Here is a 26619-nt window from a genome sequence, read left to right on the forward strand (position 1 = left end):
AATTGTCCATAAAGAATTGCATTGAAATACTATTAATATTTTAAAACCCACAGCTTGATGTATATAAAGATAACCCTGCATAGAGTCATAGCTATATTTGGTTTAAGAACAGATATAAATAAAATGATAGAAGGTACAATATTTTTTTTATTATTAAAAAAAAAACACTTCTTTTACTTTCACATGACAAAATACAGCAACTAGATGTGTTTAATCAAACATAAAATGTGAATTTGTTGTAAATAGAGAATTCAGACATTATGTTATGTCTGAGCGTAACATAAGGAGCAACCTCAAAATCAATACAGGTGATTTTAAGATTTCAGAAAACACAACACAGAAGATAAAGGAATGTTAATGTTTTGGGGATAAATAACTGATGGAAAGAAATGAGAAGTAGCAGGATAAGGAGGAATAAGGAATAAGGAATGAAATAAAAATAAAGGAAAAAAAAGAAATTTCCATAACAATCAAAGATTCAGGTTGCTAGCACAAGCATGTGAATACACTTGAAAGAATATGCAATCCACTTTGTTAAATGAAACAGAAAGGCAACAAGAATATTTAAAGGATTATTAAGGATTATTATTATAATAAAAAGTATTTTGAAAGATCTAAATATTTTAGAGAAATGTGAACACCTAAATTTCAGAAGCAGAGTAGCATTTCACAAAGCCACAATGTCAAAGTAACGGCAATTCTTCTTCCTGCCAAAAATACTTCAGCACCAGATTTATGAGACCAATTGTTCAAGATGCACTTCTCAAATGGGATTTTGTATATTTTAGCTTAAAAAGGAAAAATTATGAAATTAATTCAATTACAGTTTCAAGAAGCTTACAACAAAATAAAAACCCACTCAACTTTTTTGTAGTTATCACCAAAAAGCTGATGTAGTTATCACCAAAAAGCTGTTCTTTCTGCAACTTTCACATAGAATCATGGGAAGTAAATTATTTTTCATATGTTAAAAAAAAGTTCACCCACTTATCAAATCTTTTTTGAAATCACTGTTCTCAGGGGATGCAGGAATTTAGAGTAATAATAATCAAGTAAAAAACAATCAAGAACCATTTTCCAAGCTGTTTTATCCCTTACCAAATGGGTTCAAATTCTGGCCATAACAGTTCAACTGTGTCAACATGAGAAAGTACAAAAACTGCTTTTGTACCTTTTCAAGGTAAAACACTAAATAGAAAGAAAATTTTCAAATAATTTCACACAAATAGACTGTCTTTAGTATTTTTTGAACTCTATAATTATTAAAAAAACAAACAAACAAACAAACAAACTGTTTTATCCCTTTAAACATGCACTTCATCCCATATCTTACCGCCTGATCTCTGCATCACTAAATCCTTTAATATTTTCTCGAGGAATAGTTCGTGGTCTTCCACGCTTTTTTGGACGTTTTCTTTCCGTGATGGAGTCACTATCAGATCCAGAATATCTTCTGCTCCTACTGCGTCTTCCTTCACTTCCATTAAAGCTGATCTGGAATTTCAGAATAAGCAGTTCAAAACTACATTCTTAATACAAACAAAATAAACTTTTACCTAGCCTGTCAAAAATATGAATTCAGAGAAGGAAAAAAAAAAAAAAGAAAAAAAAAGAAAATAGAAAAACAAAAATATAAGCCAGTTAAAACCCAGAGGTACCTGTTTTGCACAGTTTCTCATCCTTGGGAGCATATATATTTCTTCAAGTTCTTTTTGTCTTTCCTCCTCTTCTATTCTTCGCCTCTGGACTTCTGGGATTATTTCTTCCCAGTTTCTTGAGTTTCTTTCTGGTTCCAACTCAATATCGTCTTCATCCATATTGGAAAAGTTGGCCACCTTATACATCAGAACGTATGTATTTTCATCACTTAAATAAATGACTTCATTTAAATAAAACTTGGCAAAAGATATTTTAGGAAACCTAAGTTATTGATGACATATTTTATGCATCTATAGACTTCATGCATTTGTATTTATTACTGCTTAATAATACACATAAAATCTATACATATATGTTTCAAGAAACACTGTCTCTAATGAAGATATCTTTGCTCATTTATGATACAGATGTACTACATGCAATATGGGCTCAGAAAAAATGAAAATTCTTCTTCTTTTAAAAGTTGACTAATGGAGAGCATAATGAAACACATTCCCCAGTAGCTGTATGATAGCTAACTTCCTTCAGAATAAGTCTAATGACATTTGAATGCCTCAGTTCATTTGAGACTGTAGTGATATAAAACTATCCAAACAGTACATCGTAGAAATCAAAAAAGATTGTACATGAACCATCAGCAGAACAGTGATTTAATAGCCTACTGATCCAAACACTTATCACACCATATATTTTAAATTAAAAAAAAAAAAATCAGCCACACGATAATATGTCTAGCTGGTAACATTTAAAGTTTCTGTAATTCAAGTTTCCTTCAGTGCTGAAAGCAATTTCTAAAAGTAATCAATTAAGAAATCCAGACATTATGTTTTGTGTTCAGAAGTACCAGAAGTGCTTAACATTAAAGGCATTCATGCAACAGTACCCAAACCTCTCCTCATTAACATATTCATAAATACGTCTTATTTTATTCATAAAATACATTATAAATATTTTTTAAAGTTTGTACTGAGGGTATAATGAAAATAAAATTATTAGAAAGACACAATTAACTTATTGTGGCATCTCTTTTGTAAGAATGAAGGAGACAGGTACATAAAAGAAAAAATAGAAGTTTTTAATAAGGGAAAGTAATTATGACAGGAGGGAGACGACAGATCAATACCTTGAACTGTGAAAGCAACTCATCTCCTACAGTTAATGGACCTGGCTCATTTTCCCGAGTTTCAGCTCTCTTCAAGATTTCATCTATATCCATTTCCTGAAAAAGATTGAATTTCTCTTTAAAATGAAATAATTCATACATACTTTGGGTTGTTTTATTTTTCAAGTCTAGAAACATTACTTACCTGGGGTTCCTGTTCTTCCCCTTCAGGTTCTTTAAAAAGTTCCTCTGCACCAAACTTTAAAATTGCTGATAATTCTTCTTTATTAAAAGGTGTTGAGCTGAAATACAGGAGGTTTCAGGAAAAACATTTTATTTTAGTAGACTGAAAGTATTCTCTATAACCACTAGCCAGTTAAGATTTCTTTTTACTGCCAAATAAAAGCTATATTTGATATGGAAACAAAAATCTACACAGACAAAACACTTTGCAGTTTTTATTTATTTACCTTTGGTTTGCCTTTCATTAACAAAGTGAAATTACTGGCAATTTCACTTACCTGCCAAATATAATTAAATACAAATTGGCATATAAGATAATAAAAATATACCTTGAAGGAGTAGAACCTGTATGTAGAACAGTTTTTCCTGTAGTGTCCATTCTCTGAATTACTAGGTGATCTAGCACCATCTTCTTCTTGGCTCTTTCAAGAATATCTTCTTCTACTGATCCTTTCGTGACTAGACGATAAATATTAACCTATATTTTAAATAAGTGAGCAACAACAAGGAGAAATGTCAGTCTTGTCTACGCATTATCTGATTTTTATTTATTTTAATAAATACTAGTTCAAATTTCTTACTATGGTCTTACATAAGCAGTTTACAAATAGAGAAATAAATTCTTAAGACGTGTCTTTTTTAAGCTTCAGTGATTAGCCACAAGCAAAACTCTTCTATTTCTCATTATTACCCCAAATGATAAAGAAACCCAAAGAGAACTACAAAATACTTAAGGGGAATGTGGCTGATGGAGTTATTTTCCAGAATGACATGATGCCAACAAAGATGGGACAGACAAGCCCACAACTCTTCTCCCTCCCCATCCATATACCACAGCTGCCATATTGTGTTTTAAGGAATTTTTAAAATTAAAAAAAAAAAAAAAAAAGAGCATTATTAACATTTTTAACACATCCAGCCAAGTACTAATTATTCTCAAAATACACAAATACTGTAATGGCCCAGTCAGTTGACAGCTCCTCTAGAGAGCTGTCCCTCAGGTTTGGAGGTTACAGCTGAATGTACCTGTTTCTTCTGCCCAATCCTATGAGCTCTAGCTTGTGCTTGCAGATCATTCTGTGGATTCCAGTCAGAATCAAATATAACTACAGTGTCAGCAGATGCCAAGTTTATACCTAATCCTCCAGCTCTGGTAGACAGTAAAAAGCAAAAGTCCTGAAAATATAAAATGAAAACGTTTTATATTTAGCAGTTCTGATATTCTTAAATGAACCACTATGACATTTATTTATGCATTCCGTGGTAAACATTAGTCATACACTGTTCTGTAATTGTTCTCTAGGGAAAGTTTCTTTGTGTATAAAGCTAACATTCATAACTATTTTCAATAAACATTGATGTTCATTCCTTTGTGGTTTAAAGGCTATAGCATACTAGATACCAACCAAAACACCCAGACAAGCAGAAGACTGGACAAAAGTATGGAACTCCACTGTCAAAGCCTTGTATGTAACAAAACTACAGTCTTCCTTCACCTACCCACTTAAGAAACCTAAGCAGCCATGGCATACTAGGAGAGATATTGAGACTACATATGACCAGTTGCGAGACAGGAGGCAGAATTCTTCAAGAGTCACTACTGTTTAATATATTTATAAACAAGCTTGAGACATGCAATAAAACAACATATGAAATTCAAGAGGAAGTAAAATAGTAATTTTTTTTCCCTATAGTGACAGAGAACAGAAAACCATGACTCTTAGGAATGAGTCCCGGGAATTAAGTAAAATATTTCCATTAACATCTTTGCTCATTAATGGCCAAAAATGTATGAAACGTTATAAACTTTTAGGAAAGAAATAGAAGATAAAGCAAAGAACATAATTTGGTTGCTGCACAAATATGAAGTTTGCCTTCACTGTTAAATACCACGTGAAGTTTAGGTTCCTCAAAAAATGTACAGCATAACTGCAAAGCAGAAAAAGGCAATGATGTCTATACTAGGGATTTAAAACAGAATTAACTTCTGTATTTAATATATTTCTTAAGTTTACTTCATGGAGTTAAGTCCTTCCTCTTCAACTGTAGCAGAAACAGAAGCTCAGCAGCAACTGAGAAATACAATCCTATTACCAAGAAAAACAATCACTCCCTGTGCCCCCAAAAAAGGAGAAAGATTTAACTTGATCAAATGGAACGGCTTGTATATTTGGAATGTTATATAAGCTATAAATCCTCTAAGCTTAAAAAAAAAAGCTATAAAAGAGACACTTATAAATTCACAAGTCACACAAAGAATCTTCAGAAATCAGTTTTTCGCTGTTCATCAAAGACACACAACTTAGTTCTGTGCTTTGCATTAAAGCTAAAATCTAAAAAAGTAGACCTTTCACTCTAGCCATGAACATTGGATTATCAAACTTGATGCATTTCTCATTTTTCTCAACAGTCATTTTTACAGAACACTTCTCATATTTCTTGGGAAAATATAAAACAGGAAAAAAATTACCATACCTCTGATCCTTCTGCGTTAAAATGATCCAGTGCTTGTTTCCTCAATTCCCCTTTTATTGATCCATCAAGTCTCTAAAGAGATTGAATACTACAGTTTAAAAGTAATTCTTATGCTATATTCTCATCATAGCAACTTGAATTCTCAACAGCCAAAACAGTAATGTGAAGGAAAAAAAGGAATGTTAATGCTTCATGTCATGTTCTTAATTCAAGGACACTCCTTTATTAAGCAAAGTGGTAAAGATCAGATAATGGCAGAGAGGCTGAGGGTGGCAAGGACATCTTGTCTAACACCTCTGCTCAGACACGGTCCACTAGAGCAGGTTGCCCAGGATCTTGTCCACCTCTCTTTTAATTATCATGGAGAACAGAGATTTCACAACCTCTGGACAACTTGCTCCACTACTCTGTCACACTCTGAGTAAAGAAAAGATTTTTCTTAAATTCAGGATCAAGACTACTAGGCTTGTTACCTGGAAGGGAAACTGACGATACTTTAGGTACTCTGCTAGGATGTCCAGCATCCTCACCATCTGAGAGAAAATCAGAACTCTGTTGCCACGTTCTCTCAGACGAATCAGTAGCTTGTCAAGAAGGATTAGTTTCCCGCTGCTACGTATCAAATGCTATCAAAAGAAGAAATACGGATCACAAAAACAGTTCACCTCGATACTGTTAAGTGCTGCAGGTGGTCAGACATTCTTTTAAGGTTTGTCTTCCTGTCTACTGATGTGGGAGAAAAACAAAAACATTAGTCACTCCTTATAACATACATACTTTAAAATATGCATGATAGGACTGTTATTTGTGGTGCCTAACAGACTGGAGGTGGGTTACATTATCAAGACTTCTTGGTTCCTTTAGGAATAACTGGAACAGAAAGCAAATGCAGGATTTATTGTTTTAAACATTAGGCCTCTTTAGGTTGAGAAAGAATTTTGGAGAATGTGTTCATTCATAATTAAGAGCTAACAGAACTTATTAAAGTGGACCAAAGAAGTAGTTGTTAAAAGTCTGCAATTAATAGAAATAATGTTTGGGCAGTTATAAGGAATTTAATTTTGTATGAGGTAGATGTAGAGTGTGCCAATTTATAAATGACACTTCCTTTAGCTTTAAAAAAGGTTTCATACTGCAAGCTATCTTGTAATTACGATTGTCACTGCACAAACTAATATTTTGGGGAAAATATTAGTTTGTGCAGTGACAATCTAATTTTGGGGAAATAATTTTGGGGAAAATTTTGGGGAAAATACCAGCTTCAAAGCTTACAGAAAAAAAAAATCTGTAGAAAAAGTTATGTTGATATAAATAGCATCATTGATAATTTTATTTTTTTTTTTTAATCTGTTGTTGTGCTTCTGAGCAGTTTTGGTACAAATATTAGTTAACATTTACTAAAAACAAATGTTACAGCCCATCTCTGGTAGTAATGATAATTGTTTTCATCTGGAACAAGAACAACAGCAAAAAAAAAAAAATCAGACAGATTTCAATGACCATTACTTTTATTTCCTTTCAGTTTGCTTGTTTGCAGGCATATCTGGTTATACAAAAAGCTTAAAAACATTCTGCAGATTGCTTCATGCTATCATACAGATTGCTGGTGTAACACAGCCAGTCACCTGCGTTTCCATTTACCTGTTTAGCTTTCATCTGTTTAGCTGCTTTATTTTGCCTGGGTTTAGAATAGGTCTTAAATTCATTTTGTGTGAAGATGCATAGACTGTTTCAAACTATTTCTTTTTTGTACTGAGTGCAATTAAGAAATCATAGATATTTTATTTAGTAGAGATCTGTCTAGTGTTCAGTTCCAATAAAGAAACAAAAATCAATTCACTTACCAGTAAAGTCCAGGACACATGTTTTTAAAGATCTTGCTTTTTCCTAATACCTTAATAAGAACTCAAAAATTGCCAGAACACTATAAAATTACAGTGCGCACATTACAAATATAAATTCCCCGAATTAAAAACAAAATGACATTACCTGTAAGGCCTCCTGTTTATTATAGAATTCATTATCATCTGGTGGTTTAATGAGGTAGCAATGGTTACAACACTTTTTGAGTTCCATCATAATGTTCAGAAAGCCAGAGGTACTGCCTTTTGAACCTTTACTGAGGGCTTTATAATTCCTTGTTAAAATCCACCTATGACATAAGACATGGTGTAAATAACCATATGTGGAGGCAAGACAAGCTCTCAAAATATAAACAAACTAAAAAAAAAAAAAAAAAGCAAGTCCTAGTGAAAATATACAAATACGCCAAACAACAGAAGCAAAATAAACAGATTAGACCAATAAACGTCTGCTTCACAGAACTTTACTGTTATGAAATCCTAAAAAGGTGCTTGATTTTTACTATTTTGCCCCAAATTCAGACTGCATTATGAAAAATATTAAACCAGTAATTTGCATGCAGACATATAATTAAAACGATGAAATTTAAAGAAAATAGTTACTTGTAATATTGTTTCTGCAATGCACTCATTTCCATCCTCAGAATTTGCTCAACTTTTGCAGGTAAAGACTTTTCTACATCTTTTTTAACTCTTCTCAGCAAAAACGGTTCAAGCTCTTTGTGAAGACTTGCATAACCATACTCTCTTCCTTTGCCATGCTCCTCTTCAAAATCTTCCCAGGAGGAAAATCTACAATACAAAAGAAAATGAGTGTAAAATAGTAACAGAGAGAATGACCAAAAGTAGTAATATTTAAGAAGAATGCTAACAAAATTGAAAAAAAAAAAAAAAAAAGTATAAGCATTCCAATTTGATTTCTTCCCCCTCCTTTGTTTAATTTAACCAATTTCTGAATTCTGATCTTTCAAGAAATTCCAGATACTTTGTATGTAAACAGAAGAATGGAAATTCCCAAACACTTTTACAAAATTATATTTAGAAATAAATTACTAAATGAAAGATTACATTGGCTTTGATTGCAAGACAATGGAACATTGCTTGGCATTTACAAGACGTCTGATAGGAATGTGAGCTCTACACTAGCCCTCATTTAACACTAGTTCTCATTTAATCTAGGTACAAACAGAGGTCAATAAAAATGAGATCAATACAGGAAGCTCACTGTATTTAAAATAAATGGGAAAAATAGCTGCCTGACTGAAATACAGGGTATTAGGCAGCTTGGTACAAACTTGCTTTCATTAACAGTACTAATACAGACAAGAAGATATCCCTAATCTCATCCTATTTCCCCATAGTAAAGCTATACAGTTTTCCTCTTACATTAAGAGCAAGCCTTTTTTCTTCTGGGCTCTTACCAGTACACCTCAATCCATCATTCTTGTGGACTGCTCTAATGGTGAAGCAACTACTACTGGGGTTATTCAGCAACAGGACCATACATCTACATTGTACAGAATATTTAAACAATCTCACAGTATTATTGTTTACCTTTATTGATTCTCAAATCATTACACTATTTCATATTACGAAACTTAACAAAATATTTACAAGAACAATGCAAAACTCTTCCTTACTTTTCTGGCATGATGAAGTGCAACAAAGACCAAAGTTCTTTGAGGGAGTTTTGCAGAGGAGTTCCAGTAATAAGAAGTCGATGGTTAGACTTAAAATCTATTAAAGTCTTGTACAGAAGAGAGTCGTCGTTTTTTAAACGATGAGCTTCGTCAACCCCTATGAATGCCCAATTCAGACCGCCAAGGAAAGACTTAAAGAAATGGACAACCGGGTGAACATTACACAGGTAAACATAGTATATAATTTCTCACATTTTATAACCATCATTTTCTTTTTTTATTATTTTTATAAAATACGGACAGCTGTATGTCTTTAATACTAATCATTGCTTTTATATTAGCCAGGTTCAAAGAAAGCATACGCAAACATCCCAAGAAAGTATAAATCAAGTTAGAAGATGAAAAAAGGGCGCACAGTCTGATTCACATTAATTTTCATAACAGAAAAAAGAAAAAACAACAAAAAAAAACAAACTACCAACCACAGAAGCTATAGACCTCTTCTTCCCAAACAAATCAAGACAAAATGCTCTTCTCATTGTCTATAAAAATTTCCACATACTCTTAGAAGGACTAACAATAACCCTGTGTACTACTGTCCTTGACACAGTAGTAATACCCTACTGTATGCATAATAATGAAGAAAAGTCATTTTGGATTTCAAAGTTTTGTTTCAAAGATGTTTGTGTAATGGGCTGGATTCTTTTTCAGCTCTTTGATGATACAAGGGAAGTACAGCTCCTGATGGGAGGAGATCATTACAGTAACGCGAAGCTCAAGCAAACTAGAAGCATTACCTGCTTGATGAAATGGAAGAAGGCTGAAAGCCTCATCACACATACAGAAAGGCAAGAAGTGCTTAAAAAATATACACTGTCCAAAAGTAAAATCCATCACACTCTACATCCATTTAATTACTAAAAACCCAAATGTGCAAGTCGAACAAGAGTTCTACACTGGGCAATGGTTTCATCTCCCCGAGAAAGCTAGTGAAATTACCTTATCCTTCAGCAAAATTTCGTATGTTGTCAGAAGTATGTTAAACTTCAGCCGTTTGGTCTGTGGATGCATCCATTCATGAGTTCTTATCTACAAAAACAATTAAGTAAACAGTAAGCTAGGAAAAAAAATTGTACCAATTAATGAGACATAAGCACTACAGCAATATAAATGTTTAAAGATGTTCAATAATCTGATCACAAAACAGAAGCACAACACATGAACTGAACTTCCACAAGACTGAACTTCCAAGCTGTCTAAGCACTCCAAGCCACTTCGTTAGCCTCTGAATAAACAGCAGAAAATTTCTACAAAACGTTTTTTGCTTTAATAAACAAGATTACTAACATTCAGAAGACAGCTAAGGAAAAAAAAAAAAAAAGAACTTTTCAGAAAATAAATTAAGATTGTGGTTGGCTTGCATACATACTAGTTTTTATTTTATCTGCATAAATAACTACATGGCAGAAGACAATTTGTTTTCAGGTGCAAGACTACGTTTTTAATCCTGTTTATTATTAAGACAGATGGAAATCTTTCATGCACATTTATATAGGATCATAATCTGACCTTTCAATTTGCATCTTAAGTGTTTCAGCAATTATTTGCTCACTCCCAACCAAAATATTGGAAATTAGTGGAGGATAGGAATATGAAATGAATGTGGTTTACAAATAAGCTTTTCTAATGATGAAGGGAAATACTCACCATATTTCTGCTGGTTATATCTCCTAAGTAAACTACAGCATTCATCTGAGGAGCCCAAGTTTGAATCTCTCTTTGCCAAGATGTCAAAGTAGAAAGTGGCACAACCAGCAGGAAAGGCCCATACAGTTGATGTTCATGAAACAGGTAGTTCAGAAAAGAAATTGTTTGTATTGTTTTACCCAGACCCATTTCATCTGCAAGAATACAACTATTCCCTCTAAAAAAAACAAAAACACACAAACAAAAAAGAATGAGGAAGAGGGGGATGAAGAGAGAGGAAGGGAATGGACAAGAAGACATTATTATCTTGAGTATAGAAACTACTTGTAAAAGTTTTCAAGATTTTGTAACTATACATCTTGAAGTTTATGTAGATACTGGTTCCTTAAATTAACAAAATTAACAAAAAGCTTGGAAGTATTCTTAAGGGGTCTATCTTATAACACTAACGTTGGCATTTCATAAGACTTTGCTTTGATTCTTTCAGTTTTGTAGTCTTAGTTATTTTTTTCCAATTGCTTTTTAAAAAAATGACTTTACACAGAGAGTGGGAGTACCAACAGCAGAGTTTAATTGTTTTTTGAAACCAACCATGTAATTAGCTTTAGTAGCTTTAGTATTTCTTTGAGCAAAAACAGTCCTCTCAGGACTCTACTTTCAGCTTACTGTAGTAAGACATCTAGCCTCCATAAATATAGAAAAAAATAATGTTTACGTTTTTATGAATGCTTAGAATTTACAAACAAACTATACTTACTTGCACCACGAATGAGCAAGCCAATTCAATCCATTTAACTGATAATCTCTTAACTCCAAACTTTCCTGTCCTCCAATGTAAGATGGTTGCTTCTTTAGTGCAACAAATCTTGGTCTCTGTTTTAGAACCTGTCAACAGCAAACTAAACATCAGTTTTACTGCTGACTGCAGTTACCAGACTGGCTTTCTATAGAAAATGTAGTAGTAGGCATCTGTGGGATCACCAAGTCGTCTTCATCCACCACCAAAAACTAGGCCATGTGAAAATGAATAATTTAAAAAAAAAAAATTTTGCAAGCTGAATTCAGTTTGAATGGTCATCTAAATTCAACAATGGGAATTATGTTAACGCATTATTCACTCAGCTTACCTTTCACACAAACTAAAATACTAAACAAGCCATTTGAATGCCAGTAAAAAAAACAGGGGATTAATCTATGAAAAGCCATTCTTAGTAGTAGATGTTTGACACATATATTGCTATGTATCTACCATTACTACTGTTCTCAAGCAACCTTCAAGAACATTTCGTAATATGTAAAATACTCTTGGTGCATAAGAAACTTTCACTTTTTTTTTTTTTACCACTACGCAGTTTGTTTTGAACGAGGATGGCAGAAAAAACTGAAATGGCAAAAGTGAGAAAAAAATTGTTGATCTTGACAAAGACAGTTTACTAGGTGAAGAAAAAAATATAAAAAAATATAAATATGAAAGAAAAACAACAACAAAAAAAACCAACAACCAATCACACATGACCTCCAACCAACAGACCCATTAAGTCTCCAAGCAATGGCCACCATTGAACCTCTGATTTTTCCCCCTCAGTTTTAATGACAAGCATGACATTACAAGCCACAGGGTATATTTTTGACCAGTTTGGGTCACCTGTTCCATCTTGGCTATATATGTTCCCTTTCAAAAACCTGCCCATCCCTGGCCTGCTTCTGGATGGAGAAGGGGAAGGAAGGGCACAGCGAAAAACAAAGAAGGCATGAACACTGTGCAAACACTGTTCAGCAACAGCCCAAACAATTGTACCTTTTCTACGTTAAGAAGAATTTGTTTACTGTAAGATTGGTCAAACACTGGAAGAGGCTTCCCAGCAAGGTGGGACCGACATCTTTGCAGGTCTGTTCCAACCAAACTATTCTATTCTAACTTTATCACAGCCAGAGCCAGTACAACTTATTATAAATCCATTGCATTTACATACTCACCTTGCAGTCCTTAAAAGGAGTGGTTTTGGATTGATTTCTGCTAAAATACTCATCAATGCGTGTCTGAAACTTTTTGGCAATGAGAGCACCATCTTCCCAGCTACATTCTGAATAAGGTAGACCTTGCCATTTGCAATAGTAGTCTGGATAACCAGCTGCTGACTTTTGATTTGAATGAGCTGTAGAAACGTATTAGAGATACCAAATTAATATTTTACTTCTGTATTTTAAGAATACGCTCATTTTAGGTGATAAGACAACATAAATTAGCTTCATAGCACAACTTCTCTTTACCCAAAATTTGTTTTGAATTAAAAAATAAGTTAGTAATATTCCACATTTTTAACTACAAATGCAACACATGAGCAATGAACATAAAATATTCTCAACATTGCTTTCTGCAGGTTTGTAACATACCAATTATTCTTTCCACTATCTGATACTGCTTATGTAGATCATCTGTAAGCTCCTGTTGGCAGTTATAATATTCCACGTCTTCTGGAGAAGCATTTTTCAGCCTGCAATAGGAATTTATTTACAGCAATTATTACACTGTGTGGTTCTAAAACTACGAAAATCTAGCAACTATAAACCTCTGAGTGTAACCACCACAGGAATACTGCTTTGAGCATTTCTTTGAAAGGGGCTACAGCTCAGACATTCTTACTACAGAAATGTTGCATCTGGCCGAGGTACCTCAACATTAATGACCAAGGATGGTTGTCGAAAGACACAAAATTCAATCACAATCTGATAATTCAGAATACCTGTCCTAAACAGCAAGTAGTATACTTTATAGGGTATTTTCAAGGAACCGTACTGAGGGTAGCTTATTCTGTAAGAATCCATCTCACTTAGGTTGCTGAAAATATATTAAGTGTTGTAATAAGTTGAATACTAGAAAGATGACACAGAAATGTATGGATTTCTTCAATTCTTGGTTCTCAGACTTGAACAGAGATTCAAGCCAAGAAAATTAAATTCTTAAAAACAATATGAAATGGCTAAGACACCAAGAAAAATTAATCTATCTCTAAGGCAAGAAACCTGCATAACTGAACAAAGTTCAATAACAAATTCATTATTATTATTAAACACTACCCATCTTATTAAAACTTAACTTATAACAGATACATTAAAATCAGGTTCAGAAGAATATCTAATGGTATCATGTTAAGGAGGCTTCAGCTTTCAAAGCTTTTGTCTTCCTGTTGTACAGACATTTGAAACCTTGCCCTCATGAAGAGGTAACAAGTCTCAGAAACATAACTGTTACAAAACAACTGTTATGAAACAGCCACATTGTTACAAAATATACAGCATAGAAGTTCTGGTAAAAATATTCACCATCGTTTTGTTTCCTGATCTTTTTTCTTGTAGTTGTCCAGTTTCTTCATTCCTTTAACATTTTGTTGCTTCAGTGTTTCCTCAGTTTCCCAAGTGTTATGGATGTGTGACCAGCCTTTCCATTTAATAAGATACTGTATTTCTCCTGGCTCCTTTGACTTTTCAAACCCAGCATTTGGGTCACCATCTGCCTCAACTGCGTAGATAGTGGTTGCGGCACCAGTGGCTGAAAAAGAAACCATACCAGAATGCTTAATTAAGTGTGCACTGTCATAAGTTAACCAGTAAGACAGCAATTACCGATGCTTTTATATAAGCATGTAACTGGACTAATATCTACAGTTCTCATGTTATTACATTTATTTGAATAATTACATGCATATGTTAATACATGCACAGTAGTCAGAATCAGAAAAAAAACAATCCAAATTTCTGTATGTGATCTATGACATCTAATCATTTCTCATGAGAATTTTCTTTGAATTCCTACTTAAATCAAAATGATTGCCAGGGAATGCTCCACTAATACTGCTTGTTGTCTTCTCTGTTACGTTATTCTCATCACTGAGCCTATAAAAGGCACCTGAGACATCAGTAACCTATTGCTTATGATACTATGAATCTATTTCTCCCTAAATGCGTTCTACTCCATTTTCTGGCTTTGGAATCTTACCTGGGAAAATTATTAAGTACAGTCTGTATCACAACCAAACCATCCTAGCAGCAGGAAACAGGCTCATTTCTGTGAGGATAGCCAAGTAAGGAAATGAGCCCAGCAAGCTGCAGTGACCAGATAAAGCAACCAAGTGGCAACAACAATATAAAGCACAAGCAGCAACAGCATGTGGGCAGGTAGAATATAAGAAGCTTAGTCCAGAAGACTTTGAACACAGCAGCAACACTATGCACTCCTGGCATTGGGGCAGTATATGCTAGAATTTAGGACAGCATGGGAGAAGAGTTGAGAGGAAAGTGCAAGCTCTGAGACAGGTCAGAAATTCAGTGACTGGGTATAACTAATGGAGAAAAGAAGCTCTGAAGTGCAAGGGGACCATTTTATATATTTTTATTTAATTATTTACTTATATAGATAATTAGTCTGTTTTGCAGCCTCAAACTCAAAACAGAACTGCTGGACAATACATGACAGCAACTGATAGAAATACAACATGCCTACTACCTTTCATAAAAATACATCTAAAACTTCACGTGCAATAAATTTTGTATCTATTTTGTAGTGATTCCGTGCATTGCATTGTATTGAGACAATTTGTACAGCAATAACTGAAATCACAATCTCAGTGGTTCATCCTTCCTAACAGTCTTTCAGAGCTCAGGCTACTGGTCAGCAGACTTGTCTGTCTTGTCTGCTTTCTCCACTCCAGTAAATAAAATTTATACAAATCAATTACCACTGAACTGTACAAACAGTGGTGTAAAAATTTGATGCATATTTATACAATATGAAGCTCTCTTCTTTTTATTTATTATTCCTTCTACTTAGATTTTTTTCTACATTTTACTTTGAAATGCTTAGATGAGGCTTTAAAAAGGAACATCTTTATGAATGTGAGAAACAAAAGAAGATAACTCTCTGGCATTTTAAAACGATTGCTGTTTTTAAACATCAGAGACCTACAGGTAAGAATGCTAAAGTTGCACTACAATGCACTCCAGTATCTTAAGAACACTGTTAAAAATTACCTCCTTTTCGGCCAACCCGACTATCCATAAACTTTTCTATAGTTTCAAATTCATCTTCTTCAGTTTGTGGGACATCTTCTCCACAAACTTCCAGCAAATCATCAGAATCTGTCTTGGTTTCTTCTGCTTCTTTGTAACTAATGTTGACTGTTGCCTGGCGACGAGATCCTCTCTTATCATAATCCTCCTCCTCATCATCATCATCCTCAGATGAATCAAGTTGCCTCTTTTTCTGTCCTGCAGTCTTTTTCCCACTTTTTGGCTTAATTCTTCAAGACAGTAAGATACAACACAACAATGGCGTATCAAATTGGACAACCAAAAATCTTCTGTGATACTTTCTGAACATACGTGTTTCTCAAATGCACAGTTACAACACTTTTCGTTACAGCAGACAGGAAAAGGCATTCACTACAAACTACTGGTATTAGTAATATCTTTAATAGCTTTAAAAAATATAATTTTTAAATATACACTAATGATTTCATTTGCATATGTATTAGCGGTACAATACTTAACTACTTGTTAGACATAGTACCAGAGAAGAAAGGACTTCTTACCTGCTTGGAGGTTTCCGGCTTTTGACTTTGTTTTTTGGCTCATAGTCAGATTCACTTTCTTCACAACTACTTTTATCCCCATCTTCCTCTGATTCAGAATCAGAACCAGTTCCTGATACTGATCCTGACCCTGACATTTGCCAGTCTTCGCTGTAAAATCAAAAGAGAAAAGAGTATCTCACTTTGTTTTTTTAAAATCAGATATTCAACCATAATCATCTATTGTAATTCAAGCATTCTTCACAGAAATAAAAGCTATTTTAGCCAATGGACAGAAAGTTGTAAAAATTATTGTCATAAATGATAAACAAAAATGCCCAATGGCTTCAAAGGGAATTGAAATAAGTCTTCCATTACCAAGAGGTAGCAGTAAAATTCAAAACAGAAAAATCTGGATTTCTACATAAATTTCAGCTTGAAGTAATGAGTTAAGAATGACATTAAGAAACCAAAGAACTTAGTAAAAGTCTAACTAGAAAGATAAATATTTATTGGAACTTACACATGCTCAAATCATAAAACCCTGTCATGTACATTCTGGAGAGTCCTGCATTTTCTAATACCTGTGTTCCCTGTGCCTCGGGAATAATCAGCAGCTTTGGCACAAAAAGCAGAAGATAACGCAAAAGCGGATTTGAGAAACATGCCAAAAGATTTGAACCGCAGCACCTGTGAGAGGCACTGGCTCCCAAAAGCTCCCACTGAGTTCCTAAATCAGAACTTCACAACCAGACAACATACTATGAATAAGTCACTTGTGACTCTGAGCAGCAGCATCTCCTTGTTCCTGCTTAGCTGTGATCAACTTTGCAATAGAGAAGATAATGAGTAGTACATGTACATTGCCTCAGACTCTAACTGAATATAGGCAAATTAATCTCAGTATCTTCATGGAGAAGAAAAAAAAATATGGTATGCATTATGGAAAGGTTGCTAAATCTAACATCAGGTTTGGGTTTCTTTGACCGAAGTGCTAGAGCAGTACTGATGTTCATCAAAGCTGAAATATTACCATAAAAATCTCATCCATAAAATTCCAGTAAGGAAGCCTAGGAATCAGTGCTTTGACCTCTCTCTCACTTCGATATGCATTAGGTCCTGGCAGAAATTACAGTCCCATTGTTCTGGTCATCTAAGATTTACATATGTAAGCATATGGTACAGATGGTACAAGGGCAATGGCAAGAAATCATGACTTAAACTTTTTCTGCAAGCAGTAGGTTAAAAAAAAAAAAAAAAAAAAAAAAAAAAGAGGGAGAGGGAGAAGTCCAAAACATACATCTATTTGGAAATACAGACCACAGATATAAAACACAATCCTCTTGGCCTTGATCAAGTTACATATTGAGAAATCTCTGATCTGCACATCATCTAGCAACTGCAGACATACTTCTTCAGGAGAATTGTAGGGCAAAATCAAAGCATTGGATATATGACGGATTTGGTTATTTGTTCCTAAACATAAATATGTTTCTTGTAATGGAGGTTGTTATTAGATGCAATCAAATTTTTAAATAGCAGAAGACTATGAATAACAACTCATCATTAGAAAAGTACTATTTTTACATAGGTTTTTTGCCCTTTTTCTTCAACTACCATTTCATGAAGACAATATAGCAGCAACCATGGGAAGTGCAATAATTAATTAATTGTGAGAAGAAGAATGATACAACAGTTCATTTTCTACACAGCATTCATAAAAAACACAGTTCACTATGCCTACTCACTTCTCATTGCTACATGCCATAGTATAATCCTTCTCACAAATTTTTGATCTACCACTTAGAATCATAGAATCATAGAATATCCTGAGTTGGAAGGGACCCTTTAAGGATCATCAAGTCCAACTCTTGACACCGCACAGGTCTACCCAAAAGTTCAGACCATGTGACTAAGTGCACAGTCCAATCTCTTCTTAAATTCAGACAGGCTCGGTGCAGTGACCACTTCCCTGGGGAGCCTGTTCCAGTGTGCAACCACCCTCTCTGTGAAGAACCCCCTCCTGATGTCAAGCCTAAATTTCCCCTGCCTCAGCTTAACCCCGTTCCCGCGAGTCCTGTCACTGGTGTTAATGGAGAAAAGGTCTCCTGCCTCTCGACACCCCCTTACGAGGAAGTTGTAGACTGTGATGAGGTCTCCCCTCAGCCTCCTCTTTTCCAGGCTGAACAGGCCCAGTGCCCTCAGCCGTTCCTCGTATGTCTTCCCCTCCAGGCCTTTCACCATCTTCGTAGCCCTCCTACCCTCCTACCCTCCTTAACTGATCTGGCAGAACAATTTCAATTAAACTTTGTTTTCCAGTCAATAAAGCTAATTACTGTCAGAAATATAATAACTGTTAAACTTTTCAGAGGAAAAAAAATCAGAAAAAGTTGGCACTGATTAGGAGATTCCATCTTTAAATTTATGAGACAACCTAAGTAGTTTCCAATTCCTACAAAAACTTTTAAGGAGGGCCTTAAACTCAAAAATATGTTGCAACAAATTATTTTAAAAATAAAAGCACTAATGAATGTTTTTGAACAATACTGCAGACACTTTTGCTCAGAAATGAATATGATATAGATATTTCTTTAAAAGTCTGTGTTGTTTTTTTTTAATATTCCAAAATGTCAATCAAAACTGAGAAACACAAGAACAAGAATTAGAAAGAGAACTTAAGCATTTTCAGCGTGGAAAATAAGGCATCAGTTATGAGTACACATCACTGACAAACAATTATGTGGTATTACTTATGAAAATATCTTACTCTTTATGTTTTTTCTTCTTGGTTTCACTGGATGAGTCATCAGCAGAATCTTCACTACTGGATGACTCCTGCAGATGAAGAAAAAAAATATACCATTCATGACAATGACAAGAATGAAATACTTCTAGTATTCAGCTCCCACATTCAAGTTGACATCATATTGTTCATCCCCCTCTCTTCATCCCCCAAAGGGACTAATATAGAAGACTAAGATAAGGACTGCTGTTGTTTTAGTATCTAACTATCTATGAATATATTGTGCCAGCAGAGCTCTACAGAACATCATGAAGAAAAGCCTTAAAAAATAACTATTGTGCCTACATAAAATAAAGCCATGGCTTCAGATGCTCCAAGTTCATCAATTTGATGGTTCTACCAAAAAAATAACAAACCTCCTAACCTTCCAGAGCTCTCCCACCTTCTATAATCTTTCACATTTAAACTCCATTTTAAGAAAAATTGGAAAATGTGTTTGTTCTTCTCTCTACTCTCAGAAAAAGAAAAAAAAGAATCTTCTAAAAATTAGATTTTCAAAAAAAAAATTTCATAAGAACAAACTTTAGATCATACAGCTGTAAATTAATGTTTTATTGATGTGAGAATAAGTTAACAATGAGTTGCTAAGCCAGACAAAAACAGATCTAGCCAAGTAAGTGTGACCAGTGTAATATTTGTAATATTTCCAATGAAGGAGAAAAACCTGATTTTTAAGTACCATTTCACTGTCACTAGCCTCCTTAGAAGATATTCTTACTGCTCAAAGTCAAGTTTAGCCAATGGCTTAGGTATTAAAATATATAGAATTCAGGTGTGGTTCTTCGAATACAAGAATTATTTTGTACTAACTGTACAAAAATATGTAGTTTTATATTCCATACTGAGTTTTTGAAAAATATAGCAGCTACATTTCCACTGAAAGAATTGTTGAACAATCTTCTAGCATTTTTAATTATCTTTAAGAAATGCAATAGGCCAAAAATACAATACAAGGCAGTACAGTGTGGCTTGAAAATTTTGTCCATACATCACAGAATATCTACTTGAAAATACTCATAAATCTAGGCAGCTATAATTTTGGCATAACTCATCTGAAGACAAGTAACTAGAACTATTTTTACCTTTCCTTATAAAAAGGTCAGTTATTTGAACATTACTTTTACAGACTAAGACTATAACACGCACTTACAGAATACAGCTTGGCTCAAAAAAAATGTTGTCTATCATATAAGACAATAGAACAGGCATGTTTACATGGTTAATAAAACTAACGTATATTATTCACCTCTTCAGAAACACTGTCTGATGATACTGCCTTTTGTTGTTGCTGTTGCTTCTTGAGCACTGCTGATCTCTGTACAGCAAGTATACTTGGACTGGACTTCCAAAACTGAGTAGGAATTGAGATATAAGTCAGTTAAACATACTGAAACTCAAGATGAACACTATTACGACTAATCTCAATTTTATCAACATTATTTATACCACTACAAAATACTGCACACACTAATAATATTGGATACCATTTTAAAGCAGTGAGATTTCCTGAAAACAGAAAATATGTAAGAATTCTTGAGATAGCTCCTTCAGTAAGTTTAACAATAGTTGTGTAGGCATTGTTAATGTAAAACATTTATAAAGAAAATTTTTAAGCTGATCCAGATAAAACTGTTCTGACTATTTACCTGATATGTTTTTGTTTCATATGGGAATAGTGAAATACACGAACAAAAATATAAAAGACAATCCATAACAGTCTTAGAGTTTTATACAATGATTATATTATTGCCTTTCGTATCTATAGTATTATATACGTATAGTACTATAATAACATAATACTACAAAACATAATATATATATATATATATATAGGTGCTTATCACCTAAACAAATCCATACAACAGAGGAGAGTGCAGATTATTTTGGCCCACTTGATTTAGGAGGGCAAAACATCACTTTTTCCTAAACTTAGCAAACTTTTTGATACAAAAAGCCATCTCTATGTAGGCTTTAATTTTTTGTATGACTATTTATTGATACAAGGAAACTAAGTATTACTGGAACAATATAAAAATAGAATTTCAGAAACGGCAACATTTCATCTGACTTTGCCTTTGGTAAGGTTTAAGTAAGTTAGTGCTTCTGCATAACAAAATTTACGTAGGCATCTGATCCAAAATACCTACACAAGTGAGAATTTAAGAACATAAATTCAAGTACTTGTCATGAGAAACTGAGACCAGTATTTAAGATGGCTGCAGTACATGCAATTAATAACCAATTAAATTAAAATCTAAACACTTTTCATTTTAAATCAACATCTCTCTGAAACAAGAACAATGCTTTTTTCCCCACAAAGACTTCATTTGTATATTTTGTTTTACCTCAGTTCCATCAACTTTTGGTGGTTTAGCTTGTACTTGTTTCTTCTCTCTAGATGTGTCGGACTCTGATTCTGATTGACTGCCTGACTCTGAACCAGAGTCAGAGTCACTGCTCCCTGACTGGCTGCTACTTCCATCGCTACTGCTTCCAGAGCTTGAACCAGATCCAGAACCTGATGCTGACCCAGAATCATCATCTGATCGACTGCAATTAGAAGACAGGGGGACATGCAAAGTGGATAAGGTACCTAAAAACAAGTTACTTTGACTTCACCTACAAACCAGCTATTACATTAAACCAGATACATGGGTAGCACACAAAAATACGGAGTTGTTTGAATAAGATGAGATGGATAAAGGTTAAAACAAATAAGAAACAAGAATTCAGAGTTTAATCAGATACTTTTTTTCTGAAACCTAAAAAAGCAAGGATTAAAACAAGAATATTCTGATTAACATGGAGAGTCAAGTGAGAGAAATAAAGGTGATACCAACGTTTCTCACCTACTCACACTTTCCACCCCCACATCCAAAAAATGCTTGTTTAGATCTATCAATTTATATATATATATATACACACACACACATATATATACACCTTTTAACGGTAAGTATACTTCATAGGTCTTTACCTGTCTAACTAAAATATAAAGAATTCTTGATTTTTTACAGATCAGCAGCCCCCCTTATTTATTTATTTATTTAAAGGAGAACACATCTCTTTAAAACAAATGCTACAATCTTATTTTGTTAAAAATAAGAACAGTAAAATTCCCTTTGCGGACAAACCTGGATTTGTCACTGATTATAAGACTTAAAACTTAAAGTGCTGAGGCACTTTCTTTATTTTTGAACCTCCAAATTATTCCACCTAATTTTTCCACCTGCACTTTACACCAGATTTAACATACTTTGAAATCACAATATTTCAATATTTATTTTATGACCATTCCAAAACATAAAAACTTTTTTTTTAAACAACTTCATAAAGGTGCCAAGCTAAAACTTTAATCAGGTTAATATTACTGTATTTAAAAGATATCATGAGGAAATATATTGTAATCATATCACCACAGGGAAAAGTATTTAATTTTATGTACACATTAACTGCAAGCATTGGAAAAGCACAGTAATGACATTGCCAAAATCCAAAATGATTAAAGCCGGTATCAAAATCTACCCCTACCTCTGTCAGAGTAATTTACCTGGCTGATAGTCACCTGGGAATGGGTATACCTCAAACAGCCATCTGCACCTACCCGCTTTGATACAAAAAGAAACAAACCATGGTGAAGCTTCCTGGTTCTGAAAAGGGGGTTGGATATGGAGAAATCCAATGCTTCTGGGCTTCCTCACACTTGTGGAGGAGAAAACTGTGAAGCTACAAAGCTACTCCCAAACTTCCCTTTCCTATCATAGAAAGTGGATTTCCAGGATGGTGCTTTAATTCTAACCTGACCTGCAAACTAAAGCAAGGCTGCCTCTACAGAAGATGACCACAGTTTAAACTGTTTACCAGAAATTAAGGGCAGTCTACCATGATTTACTGAAGAGAGTTTCAATAGAATAGTGTTCTTGTACACAAATATTATCTTACCTTTAATGCTGGGTAAATTACATTAAATTACAGTATTACAAGCATGCTATTTTATTACAAACTTCTGCAGCTTTGTGTCCTCGACCTGTTAGAGCAGGTCCAGAGGAGGGCCACAAGGATGATCAAAAGGCTGGAGCACCTTTCCTATGAAAAGATGCTAAGAGAGTTGGGGTTGTTCAGCCAGGAGAAGAGAAGGCTCTGGGGAGACCTTAGAGTGGCCTCCCAGTACCTAAAGGGTGTCCCTCAGGAATGCTGAGGAGGGACTCATTTGTCAGGGGGTGTAGTGACAGGACAAGGAGTAACGTTTTTAAACTAAAAGGATAACAGGTTTGGATTAGATATCAAGAAGAAATTCTTCACTCGAAGGGTGGTGAAGCATTGGCACAGGTTGCCCAGAGAAGCTGTGGATGCCCCATCCCTGGAGGTGTTCAAGGCCAGGCTGGATGGGGCATTTCTGATTTGGGCAACCTGGTCTAGTGGGAGGTGTCCCTGTCCATGGCAGGGGGGTTGAAACTAGGTGGTCTTTAAGGTTCCTTCCAACCAAAACCATTCCATGATTCTATGATTGTAAAACAACAGCGTAGTGAGATGCTGTAAGTACACGTAACAAGAACTGCAGACATTAGCACTAACTACAAATGAAGAGAAACAGAAGAAAATAGAGAAAACAGAAAGTTTGAGAGACGAGTAAATACCAGGTGGACAAGTACATGACAAAAAGCCAACAAAAATGTGCAAATTCCACATAGTCTTGGAAGAGAGGAAGGAAATCAAATACCTCAATGCAGGACAAAGATTGCTCACAATTTTCACATGGAGAGCAATAATAAGGTAGATTACCCTATTTAGGAAAGATGTGAAACACTGTGCCACAAGGATGACAATCAAGTCAGCTTTCCAAAGAGTGGTAAAATATATCATACAAAGTAACAAAGTTCTAACCACAGGTTCGAAAGCACACAGAGCCAAAGGCAATCAAAATAACGTACCTCTATTCTAAGGTTCCATGAAGGAATTTGTTTCTAGAATAAGCCATCTAAGGCCAAACAACTTGCCAACATTGTGAAAAACGTGTAATTCCACTACACGGTGTAACAGTGGAGAGGTCAAAGGAAAAATATATATCCACTTGATTTAGATAAGTAAGAAAAAATTATGTCAGTCAGATTCACAGCTGATGGGAAATTAGCTGATGGGTAATTTGATGTTCTCTGTGATAAGCACATGGCAAGTTCAAAAATAAAGGGACTGTGAGAATAAAAAGTCTCACAGATACTGCTAGTTGCTCTGTAGTGAGACATTAAAAAAAAAATCCAAATTGTTTCCTTATGAAAAGATCAACTAAATATCACTTAAGCTCTCTGTTAAGTTAAAAAAAAAAAAAAAAAAAAACATCAACAGGTTCCAGAGTTGTCTAAGAATGAATTCCATTGAAGCTTATTAGCAGGACCGGCAGACTAAGATTTCTCTCATAAACCCTGCCTCTCACAATAAACTGATTTGATATTGACATGAGCAACCTAGTATGACTCAGTTGCAATAGCAACTACCTGATGAGTAAAAATCTTTAAGTCAATATTCAACCTATTTACTAGTAATATATGACAGTAAGAGATTTACAGCTTGAAACAAAAGGATGAGTAGAAGAAGAAAGGAGGTTACAAGAAAGAAGAACAAATAATAAGGTTCATAACAAGTGATTTAGAGCTTTACTAATGATACCATGCACAAATGACAATGCAGGATCACCAGTGACTCATTGGTACATAGAACAGAGAAAAACAGTAAGATAAGATAAAAGGCTGTAGCATTTTATTAAACACAGTGGAATAAAAATAAACAAAAATTTAAGACAATACAACAAGGAGATGGGAAAAGACAAAGTGACTACCAGCAAGTAATTTTAAATTAGGGAAAAGATTGCGATTTGCTCTTTTAAAACTAGTAATGACTTGGTAAAGCATTTATCAAATCTTAAAATGGTATGGAAGTATTCATACACATTTTTTTTTTAAATTCTGGATTGACTAGTAAAAAGCACTATGGGAGTTCAAGCACGTAAGACTAGGGTATAGTGTGCAGAGCTTCAGAGTTTACTTCAACTCTAGTCATCCAAATTAATGCAGATGTGTGAAAATACACTATAACAATTCCTCACGTGCACCACATATTCCCAGAGGTCGTGATGCAACTACCACACATTAAAAAAAAAAAGGGTGAGATGAATAGATGTGACTTTTTCTACCGATGTACAGAGAACTTAAACTGTTTACTAGCCACAGGACAAGTATAAATGGTAGGCTCTGAAGGCTATCAATAAACGTTCATTTCATCTCATACTCTCACTGCAAAAACTTATCCATTTCAACCCTGAGCTTCAGTATAATTTTGACTTGGAGGTGCCTCTATGAACCTCTGTGAAGACAGTACAATAACCCAAACCCATCAAGTTCTCTTTTGCAAAGGAGGTAGGGAATGGCGTAATACACAAGTTCTGCATTAAGTAGAATTGCATATGCAATGAAGATAAACCATGCTGACGCTACACTGTCAAAATATAACTAGAAGCACACTGAGGCAGCGGCCTCCAAAGCAGTGCATACACAACCCAAGGGGTGCTCAAGACAATCCACGGGAACACACAAAGAAAATGCCGGAACTCCTACTTCTTTTTCATCTAAAGAAAGAAAAAATATTTAAGTTTTACAAATATTTAATATATAGATTGCCACTGGTTCACTGACTTCACTAAGTCTGTATGTCAGAGGGTCACATACACTGGTTTGAGGTGTCCTGAGGAAGAGTATGTGCTCCACGATACAGAGGGATGACAGAGGTGGCCTTCACTTTCATTTGCCTTCTGTGTATGCACGTAATGCAGTCTACGTGCAGCTGGTTAAGTGGATTTATGGATTATATTACACAGTTCTAACCAAACCAAGCCTTACAAAATGAAGAAGTGACTTAAGAGTTCCTGCAAAAGAATAATGGACTGATGATACATAATACTGTAAGGACAAGTGAACAAGAAGAAAATGACAGAGACAACACTTCTTTAAGTCAATCACATTGCAAGGTAAAAAACAATGACAGTCTAATCAGATCTGACCAGAAGTTAGCCAAAAGGAAAAGCCAAAATTATCAAGAAAACTATCTCAAACATGTATTTACATCAACTATCATTAACAAAAACCTCACCACAAGTGTATAGAATGTCTTGAGATATTACCTAATGATATTGTGAAGCCATCACAATTAGCAAGATGTTTAAAAACTACTAGAGCAAAAAACTACCAGAACAAACTTCCGTGACTTTTTCAGTCATTTTTCAAGTGATGCAATACTTGAAAAGCAATGAGACATGCTTGCTAGAGAACCATGGGACAAAACCATGGAGGAAAGAGGGGCCAGGCTGGACAGGGCTTTGAACAGCCTGGTCTAGTGGGAGGTGTCCCTGTCCATGGCAGAGGGTTTGGAACCAGGTGCTCTTTAAGGTCCCTTCCAACCCAAACCATTCTGTGACTGTGATTCCATTCTCAACCCTGTACTTCACAAAATTTCACTAAATCTCATGATAAACATTCAGAAGGCTTCTTTTAAGGTTCCTTGTTTAACAGTG

At 34.6% G+C, this 26619-nt stretch overlaps 1 protein-coding gene across 2 annotated transcripts in view; it reads right to left on the reverse strand.

The window, feature by feature from the left end:
- Positions 1-26619, reverse strand: part of CHD1 (chromodomain helicase DNA binding protein 1) — a 50389-nt gene that overhangs the window by 14383 nt on the left and 9387 nt on the right. For both annotated transcript variants that reach the window (XM_072030974.1, XM_072030973.1), the window contains exons 2-23: positions 21404-21608; positions 20305-20409; positions 19023-19090; positions 16277-16426; positions 15717-15985; positions 14013-14238; positions 13083-13183; positions 12666-12844; positions 11446-11573; positions 10689-10905; positions 9981-10070; positions 8982-9172; positions 7945-8133; positions 7469-7631; positions 5953-6105; positions 5480-5551; positions 4031-4180; positions 3334-3482; positions 2967-3063; positions 2783-2878; positions 1659-1835; positions 1334-1494 (exon numbers count right to left, since the gene is read on the reverse strand). In XM_072030974.1, the coding sequence (XP_071887075.1) occupies positions 1334-1494; positions 1659-1835; positions 2783-2878; positions 2967-3063; positions 3334-3482; positions 4031-4180; positions 5480-5551; positions 5953-6105; positions 7469-7631; positions 7945-8133; positions 8982-9172; positions 9981-10070; positions 10689-10905; positions 11446-11573; positions 12666-12844; positions 13083-13183; positions 14013-14238; positions 15717-15985; positions 16277-16426; positions 19023-19090; positions 20305-20409; positions 21404-21608 (3336 nt within the window). The remainder of the gene's footprint in view (positions 1-1333; positions 1495-1658; positions 1836-2782; positions 2879-2966; positions 3064-3333; positions 3483-4030; positions 4181-5479; positions 5552-5952; positions 6106-7468; positions 7632-7944; positions 8134-8981; positions 9173-9980; positions 10071-10688; positions 10906-11445; positions 11574-12665; positions 12845-13082; positions 13184-14012; positions 14239-15716; positions 15986-16276; positions 16427-19022; positions 19091-20304; positions 20410-21403; positions 21609-26619) is intronic.

This window comes from Anas platyrhynchos, chromosome Z (genome assembly GCF_047663525.1).
Source record: "Anas platyrhynchos isolate ZD024472 breed Pekin duck chromosome Z, IASCAAS_PekinDuck_T2T, whole genome shotgun sequence".
NCBI classification, from domain to species: Eukaryota; Metazoa; Chordata; class Aves; order Anseriformes; family Anatidae; genus Anas; species Anas platyrhynchos.